This window comes from Thunnus thynnus, chromosome 12, assembly GCF_963924715.1.
Source record: "Thunnus thynnus chromosome 12, fThuThy2.1, whole genome shotgun sequence".
In the NCBI taxonomy this organism is placed as follows: Eukaryota; Metazoa; Chordata; class Actinopteri; order Scombriformes; family Scombridae; genus Thunnus; species Thunnus thynnus.
The window spans coordinates 33,989,523-33,999,522 of NC_089528.1; the positions used below are offsets into that span (position 1 = coordinate 33,989,523).

The 10,000-nt window shown below is 40.0% G+C and overlaps 1 protein-coding gene across 2 annotated transcripts in view; it reads right to left on the reverse strand.

Moving 5' to 3' along the window:
- si:dkey-154p10.3 (gastrula zinc finger protein XlCGF57.1) overlaps positions 1-10,000 on the reverse strand; it is a 19,495-nt gene that overhangs the window by 4,235 nt on the left and 5,260 nt on the right. The window contains exons 2-5 of one of the 2 annotated variants that reach the window (XM_067607029.1): positions 8,257-8,703; positions 5,098-5,665; positions 4,948-5,017; positions 4,436-4,555 (exon numbers count right to left, since the gene is read on the reverse strand). In XM_067607029.1, coding sequence (XP_067463130.1) covers positions 4,436-4,555; positions 4,948-5,017; positions 5,098-5,665; positions 8,257-8,688 — 1,190 coding nt within the window. In that variant the 5' untranslated portion in view covers positions 8,689-8,703. Of the gene's footprint in view, positions 1-4,435; positions 4,556-4,947; positions 5,018-5,097; positions 5,666-8,256; positions 8,975-10,000 lie in introns of those variants that run through there. The other variant, XM_067607028.1, reaches the window with a different exon arrangement.

Here is a 10,000-nt window from a genome sequence, read left to right on the forward strand (position 1 = left end):
ACTCTGACATACACGTTAAACCTGACATACACGTTAACTCTAACATACATGTTAAACCTGACATACATGTTAACTCTAACATACACGTTAAACATGACATACACATTAACTCTGACATACACGTTAACTCTAACATACATGTTAACTCTGACATACACGTTAACTCTAACATACACGTTAAACCTGACATACACGTTAACTCTAACATACACGTTAAACCTGACATACATGTTAACTCTAACATACACGTTAAACATGACATACACATTAACTCTAACATACATGTTAAACCTGACATACACATTAACTCTGACATACACGTTAACTCTAACATACATGTTGATCCTGACATACACGTTAACTCTAACATACATGTTAAACCTGACATACACATTAACTCTGACATACACGTTAACTCTAACATACATGTTAAACCTGACATACATGTTAACTCTGACATACACGTTAACTCTAACATACATGTTAATCCTGACATACACATTAACTCTGACATACACGTTAACTCTAACATACATGTTAACTCTAACATACATGTTAAACCTGACATACACGTTAACTCTAACATACGTGTTAACCCTGACATACACGTTAACTCTAACATACATGTTAACCCTGACATACACGTTAACTCTGACATACACGTTAACCCTAACATACATGTTAATCCTGACATACACGTTAACTCTAACATACATGTTAATCCTGACATACACGTTAACTCTAACATACATGTTAAACCTGACATACACGTTAACTCTAACATACATGTTAATCCTGACATACACGTTAACTCTAACATACATGTTAAACCTGACATACACGTTAACTCTAACATACATGTTAAACCTGACATACACATTAACTCTGACATACACATTAACTCTGACATACACGTTAACTCTAACATACATGTTAATCCTGACATACACGTTAACTCTAACATACATGTTAAACCTGACATACACGTTAACTCTGACATACATGTTAAACCTGACATACACGTTAACTCTGACATACACGTTAACTCTGACATACACGTTAACTCTAACATACATGTTAATCCTGACATACACGTTAACTCTGACATACACATTAACTCTAACATACATGTTAATCCTGACATACACGTTAACTCTAACATACATGTTAAACCTGACATACACGTTAACTCTGACATACACGTTAACTCTGACATACACGTTAACTCTAACATACATGTTAATCCTGACATACACGTTAACTCTAACATACATGTTAAACCTGACATACACGTTAACTCTAACATACATGTTAAACCTGACATACACATTAACTCTGACATACACGTTAACTCTAACATACATGTTAACTCTAACATACATGTTAAACCTGACATACATGTTAAACCTGACATACACATTAACTCTGACATACATGTTAAACCTGACATACATGTTAAACCTGACATACACGTTAACTCTGACATACATGTTAAACCTGACATACATGTTAAACCTGACATACACATTAACTCTGACATACATGTTAAACCTGACATACATGTTAAACCTGACATACACGTTAACTCTAACATACATGTTAAACCTGACATACACATTAACTCTGACATACACGTTAACTCTGACATACATGTTAAACCTGACATACATGTTAAACCTGACATACACGTTAACTCTAACATACATGTTAACTCTAACATACATGTTAACTCTAACATACATGTTAAACCTGACATACACATTAACTCTAACATACATGTTAACCCTGACATACACGTTAACTCTAACATACATGTTAACCCTGACATACACGTTAACTCTAACATACATGTTAAACCTGACATACATGTTAAACCTGACATACATGTTAACTCTAACATACATGTTAACCCTGACATACACGTTAACTCTAACATACATGTTAACTCTAACATACACGTTAACTCTAACATACACGTTAAACCTGACATACATGTTAACCCTGACATACGTGTTAACCCTGACATACATGTTAACTCTAACATACACGTTAAACCTGACATACACGTTAAACCTGACATACATGTTAACCCTGACATACGTGTTAATCCTGACATACATGTTAACTCTAACATACATGTTAAACCTGACATACATGTTAAACCTGACATACGTGTTAATCCTGACATACACGTTAACTCTAACATACATGTTAAACCTGACATACACGTTAACTCTAACATACATGTTAATCCTGACATACACGTTAACTCTAACATACATGTTAACCCTGACATACACGTTAACTCTGACATACACGTTAACCCTAACATACATGTTAATCCTGACATACACGTTAACTCTAACATACATGTTAATCCTGACATACACGTTAACTCTAACATACATGTTAAACCTGACATACACGTTAACTCTGACATACACGTTAACTCTGACATACACGTTAACTCTAACATACATGTTAATCCTGACATACACGTTAACTCTGACATACACATTAACTCTAACATACATGTTAATCCTGACATACACGTTAACTCTAACATACATGTTAAACCTGACATACACGTTAACTCTGACATACACGTTAACTCTGACATACACGTTAACTCTGACATACACGTTAACTCTAACATACATGTTAATCCTGACATACACGTTAACTCTAACATACATGTTAATCCTGACATACACGTTAACTCTAACATACATGTTAAACCTGACATACACGTTAACTCTAACATACATGTTAAACCTGACATACACATCAACTCTGACATACACGTTAACTCTAACATACATGTTAACTCTAACATACATGTTAAACCTGACATACATGTTAAACCTGACATACACATTAACTCTGACATACATGTTAAACCTGACATACATGTTAAACCTGACATACACGTTAACTCTGACATACATGTTAAACCTGACATACATGTTAAACCTGACATACACATTAACTCTGACATACATGTTAAACCTGACATACATGTTAAACCTGACATACACGTTAACTCTAACATACATGTTAATCCTGACATACACGTTAACTCTGACATACACGTTAACTCTAACATACATGTTAATCCTGACATACACGTTAACTCTAACATACACGTTAACTCTGACATACACGTTAACTCTGACATACACGTTAACTCTGACATACACGTTAACTCTGACATACACGTTAACTCTAACATACATGTTAATCCTGACATACACGTTAACTCTAACATACATGTTAATCCTGACATACACGTTAACTCTAACATACATGTTAAACCTGACATACACGTTAACTCTAACATACATGTTAAACCTGACATACACATTAACTCTGACATACACGTTAACTCTAACATACATGTTAACTCTAACATACATGTTAAGCCTGACATACATGTTAAACCTGACATACACATTAACTCTGACATACATGTTAAACCTGACATACATGTTAAACCTGACATACACGTTAACTCTGACATACATGTTAAACCTGACATACATGTTAAACCTGACATACACATTAACTCTGACATACATGTTAAACCTGACATACATGTTAAACCTGACATACACGTTAACTCTAACATACATGTTAAACCTGACATACACATTAACTCTGACATACACGTTAACTCTGACATACATGTTAAACCTGACATACATGTTAAACCTGACATACACGTTAACTCTAACATACATGTTAACTCTAACATACATGTTAACTCTAACATACATGTTAAACCTGACATACACATTAACTCTAACATACATGTTAACCCTGACATACACGTTAACTCTAACATACATGTTAACCCTGACATACACGTTAACTCTAACATACATGTTAAACCTGACATACATGTTAAACCTGACATACATGTTAACTCTAACATACATGTTAACCCTGACATACACGTTAACTCTAACATACATGTTAACTCTAACATACACGTTAACTCTAACATACACGTTAAACCTGACATACATGTTAACCCTGACATACGTGTTAACCCTGACATACATGTTAACTCTAACATACACGTTAAACCTGACATACACGTTAAACCTGACATACATGTTAACCCTGACATACGTGTTAATCCTGACATACATGTTAACTCTAACATACATGTTAAACCTGACATACATGTTAAACCTGACATACGTGTTAATCCTGACATACACGTTAACTCTGACATACATGTTAAACCTGACATACACGTTAACTCTAACATACATGTTAATCCTGACATACACGTTAACTCTAACATACGTGTTAATCCTGACATACGTGTTAATCCTGACATACACGTTAACTCTAACATACGTGTTAATCCTGACATACGTGTTAATCCTGACATACATGTCTCTGAGGAGTGGAACGATGTCGTTACCTGTTACACAGCGAGCAGCAGAAACGCGTCGTCTCCTCGCCACACTTTTCTTCTTCTTCTGTGTTTTTCCTGGTTCTCTTCCTGCTGTCCGAGACGTTCTGCAGAGAACCTGTCTGAGTTCTAGAACAGCAACATGTGATGTCACAAGGGGAACACAGGTTTCTGATTGGCTGTTATAACAATAATAATAACATTAATATAAAGTATCATTAGCAAATGATTGATCATAAATTCAATAATTATTGATATTTTTATTGACAATTTAAACATTTGGATGATTTGACGGGTTTTTGTAGATATGTTTTAGCAGCTTTAGACAAAAAATATTATGATGATATTTTGAGATCAGTTTGTATGTTTTCGGACTCGTCATGATTTTTGTGAATCTTTGAATGATATTTTGTGATGTTATTATATTTGAGGATGTTTTGTTTTGCATTTCTAATATTTTTCATTTCTGTTATTATATTTTGGGAATACTATGCACATTTTTTAAATAATATTATGCAAACTTTGGCTCTCTGTCCAGGTGCTTCGCCTTCTTCCTGCCTGCTCGTCCAATCAGCTGGCGCCTCCGTCGTTCTGGAGGAAACACATCATCGTCAGTGTGAGAGCGGTGAGTGATTATTGATTAGTTATCGTGCAGATGAAGATGTTCTGACCTGAGCGGTCTGCGTGTGTTTGTTGGTGAGCGTTGCGTGACGCAGCGTTCCTGAACGTCTTCAGACAGAGCGGACAGCTGAACGGTCGTGACGCCTCCCTCTTCTTCTTCTGCTGCTCCCTCCTCCTCCTCCTCCTCCTGCAGTGAGTCCTCCAGTGAGGCTCCAGCTGCTCCCAGCTGTCAGCCGTCAGGCTGCAGCAGACGCAGCTGAACCCGCCCGCCGCCCGGTGAGACCTGACGTGGACGTCCAACAGCCGCCTGGACGGCAGCGTCAGAGGACATAGAACACACGGCAGGTGGCGTGTTTTGGGCGTCTGCACGCCGTCTGTCGAGCCACATGGAGGCAGGTGGGTGGAGTCATCTGTCGGAGGGCGGTGCTGCGTAGACCGGGCAGCAGGAGGAGGGGGAGGCGGCCGGGCAGCGGAGATGCGACACAGTCCCAGAGTCATGAGGTGGGCGGACTGAGCCATCTCCTCCTGAGTGGCGGGGGGGTTGATGGGACAGGAAAGGTCCACAGAGGCCCCCTTCAGAGGGAAGATGGAGGACTCCTCCTCAAACAGAGTGCTGACCTGCAGACAGCACAGAGGGCACACTGAACACACATACACACAGGTAGGTAGGTGTGTGCATAGATACAGACAAATGAAAGGAAAAACTGGTCCAGGTCTGGATGTTGACCCCTACAGGGAGGGGGTCTGGTCCAGGTCTGGATGTTGACCCCTACAGGGAGGGGGTCCGGGGCCTCTGTTATGGTTTGGGTCACAGCTAATCATCAAAACATCAGATGAGGAATCTTTCTGTTCATCAGCCTTGTTATTGATCCTACAGTCTCTGAACATCATTGTTCATAAACATCTTCCTCATGTGGTGTTGTGATGATGATGATGATGATGATGAAGAGCGATGTCAGCTGGGTTGAGATCTGGTGACTGTGAAGGTCGTAACATCTGATTCACATCATTTAATCTTCATCAAACCATCATCGTCATCCTGGAAGAGACCACTCCCATCAGGATAAAGCTGATCACTCACAAATACTTTGTATTGATTAGCAGTGACTCTTCCCTCTAAGGGGACAAGTGGACCCAAACCATGCCAGCATAACAGAGCCCCCAGACCCCCTCACTGTAGGGGTCCAGCACTCAGACCTGGACCAGTTTTTCCTTTAATCTGTCACCTGTCTGTGTATATATATATATATATATATATATATATATATATATATATATATATATATACATACCGAGCTTGAGGAAGACACACCACCCCCCATGGGAGGGGGGTGAGAGGAAGATTTTTTTAAAAACATGTTTATATATGTATATATATATTTATATATTTTATTTACTATCATGTATATATATATATATATATATATATATACACATACACACACATTTTTATTTGTATTTATTTTTTTAAATCTCCCTCTCTGTCTTCCTCAGGTTCGGGTCCTCTACCAGAGTTCTGGGAGTTTGAGGGTTCTGTGCAGTAGAACTGGGCTCTTCTGGACAGAGGGGGGGGGTGAGAGGGAGATTTGCATGAATATGTCCTAAAACGTGATCGGATATTTACACAAGTCCTAAAACTAGATAAAGTGAATCCAATTAAACAAACGAGACAAATAAAAATATTTTTTTTCATCTTTTTCATTTATTTATTGAGGAAAATGATCCAATCTTACACATTTATGGGAGGCAACAGTATGTGAAGCCTTGCTTTCAGTAACTGGTGTGACCCCCGTTACAGCAATAACTTCAACCAAACATTTCCAGTAACTGTTTATCAGCTCTGCTCATCAGCTTGGAGGAATTTTAGCTCGTTCCTCCTCACAGAACAGTCTCAGCTCAGGGATGCTGGTGGGCGTCTTTGCATGAACTGCCTGCTTCAGGTCCTTCTACAGCATTTCTACAGGATTAAGGTCAGGACTTTGACTCAGTCGTTCCAAAACATTAACTTTCTTCTGCTTTAACTATTCTTTGGTAGAACAACTGGTGTGTTTAGGGTTGTTGTCTTACTGCATGACTCACTTTCTGTTGAGCTTCAGTTCACAGACGGATATCTTGACATTTTCCTGTAGAATTTGCTGGTAGGACTCAGAACTCAGAGCTCCATCAATGATTGCAAGCTGTCCTGGTTCAGAGGCAGCAAAGCAGCCCAAACCATGATACCACCACCACCATGTTTCACAGATGGGTTCAGGTTCTTATGCTGGAATGCAGTTTTGCTCATTGCCAAACATAACGCTTCTCATTCAAGCCGAAAAATTAGACTTTGGTCTCATCCATCCACAGAACATTGTTCTAATCACCTTCTGGCTCCACGTGGTCTTGAGCGAACCGTAGACGGCAGCAAAGTTCTGTTTGGAGAGTAGTGGGTTTTTCCTTATAACTCTGCCATGCACACCATTGATGTTCAATGTTCTCCTGATGGTTGACTCATTAACATGGACTGTAGCCACTGCAAGAGAGACCTTTAGTGTCCTAGATGTTACCCTGGGGTCTGTTATGACCTCCTGGACTATTACACACCTGCTCTTGGAGTGATTTTTGTTGTTCGACCACTCCTGGGGAGGGAAACAGTGCTGTTGGATGTCTTCCATTTATACATGATCTGCCTGACAGTCGACTGGTGGAGTCCAAACTCTTTAGAAATGGTTTTGTAACCCTTTCCAGCCTGGTGAGCATCAACAACTCTTCTTCTAAGCTCCTCAGAAATCTCCTTTGTTTGAGCCATGACACACTTCCACAAACCTGTGAAGCTCAGATTTCTCTTCTTTAAATAAGGCAGGGCCTCCCAGACTCACACTGGATTGTCATCCCATTGATTGAAACACTCGACTCTAATTTCCCCTTCAAATGAAATGATAATCCTAGAGGTTCACATACTTTTGCCTCACACACAAATATGTAACATTGGATCATTTTCCTCAATAAATAAATGAACAAGTGTAAAGTTCTTGTCTCATTAGTTTAACTGATGTCTCTTCATCTAGTTTTAGGACTTGAGTGGAAATCTGATCATGTTTTAGGTCACATTTATGCAGAAACAGCAAATTCTACGGTCAAGCAGCACTGTGTATATATACATACATATATGTATGTATGTGTTTGTGTTCATGTGTGTGTGTGTGTGTGTGTGTGTGTGTCAGGTGTGTCACCTCACAGGTGTGTGCAACCTGCAGCCCCCCCTCTGTGATGTCACAGGTGGGCGGGGTCATGCTGCCCAGCATGTTGTAGAGCAAGAAGTCTTCGTCCTCGTCGCTCTGCTTCGACTCTCCGCTCAGATCCAGCCTATAGGGCGACGCTCCCTGCCGGAGCCCCGCCTCCTCCTCTGTCCCGCCCAGACAGGTGAGCTCGGGGGGGCGGTGCCTGAGCTGTAGGTGGCTGCCGATGGCGGTCTTCAGGCCGCAGGTGAACTGACAGAGTTTACAGCGATACACCTCCACCAGGAAGGACTCCACCAGGTTAGCCCCGCCCTCCACATGGCCGGCCACGCCCTCCGCCTGCTCGCAGTACAGGCTGCTCTCAGCCCCGCCCACCACCTGCAGCGTCACCGGGCTGATGTCACGGTACCGCTGCAGTGACATCATGCTGACCTTTGACCCCTGCAGGTGTCAAACTTTACTTCATTAGACTAAAAGAGCTGATTATTGGTCTGATCAATTATTGATAATCGTTTTTCCTGTTGAACTAAATTATTACAGAAACTAAAAATCTGCTTCTGTGTGCCTAGTCATATTGATCAGTTATTGATGATCAGTTAATGATGATCAGTTATTGATTATCAGTTAATGATGATCACAGTTGAGTCATTCTATAATTTTGGGTACATTTCACTCCAATGAAAAGGTAATCAATAATCAGCAGATTGATGAAAATGAAACGTTAGCAGCTGTTTTAAGGGGTCTCAGGTAGACTTGATTTTAGTTTAAGGGGTCTGAGGTAGACTTGGTTTTAGTTTAAGGGGTCTGAGGTAGACTTGATTTTAGTTTAAGGGGTCTCAGGTAGACTTGATTTTAGTTTAAGGGGTCTCAGGTAGACTTGGTTTTAGTTTAAGGGGTCTCAGGTAGACTTGATTTTAGTTTAAGGGGTCTCAGGTAGACTTGGTTTTAGTTTAAGGGGTCTCAGGTAGACTTGGTTTTAGTTCAAGGGGTCTGAGGTAGACTTGATTTTAGTTTAAGGGGTCTCAGGTAGACTTGGTTTTAGTTTAAGGGGTCTCAGGCAGACTTGATTTTAGTTTAAGGGGTCTCAGGTAGACTTGGCTTTAGTTTAAGGGGTCTGAGGTAGACTTGATTTTAGTTTAAGGGGTCTGAGGTAGACTTGGTTTTAGTTTAAGGGGTCTGAGGTAGACTTGGCTTTAGTTTAAGGGGTCTCAGGTAGACTTGGCTTTAGTTTAAGGGGTCTCAGGTAGACTTGATTTTAGTTTAAGGGGTCTCAGGTAGACTTGGCTTTAGTTTAAGGGGTCTCAGGTAGACTTGATTTTAGTTTAAGGGGTCTCAGGTAGACTTGGCTTTAGTTTAAGGGGTCTCAGGTAGACTTGATTTTAGTTTAAGGGGTCTCAGGTAGACTTGGTTTTAGTTTAAGGGGTCTGAGGTAGACTTGGTTTTAGTTTAAGGGGTCTCAGGTAGACTTGATTTTAGTTTAAGGGGTCTGAGGTAGACTTGATTTTAGTTTAAGGGGTCTCAGGTAGACTTGGTTTTAGTTTAAGGGGTCTCAGGTAGACTTGATTTTAGTTTAAGGGGTCTGAGGTAGACTTGATTTTAGTTTAAGGGGTCTCAGGTAGACTTGGTTTTAGTTTAAGGGGTCTCAGGTAGACTTGGTTTTAGTTTAAGGGGTCTGAGGTAGACTTGATTTTAGTTTAAGGGGTCTCAGGCAGACTTGGCTTTAGTGTAAGGGGTCTCA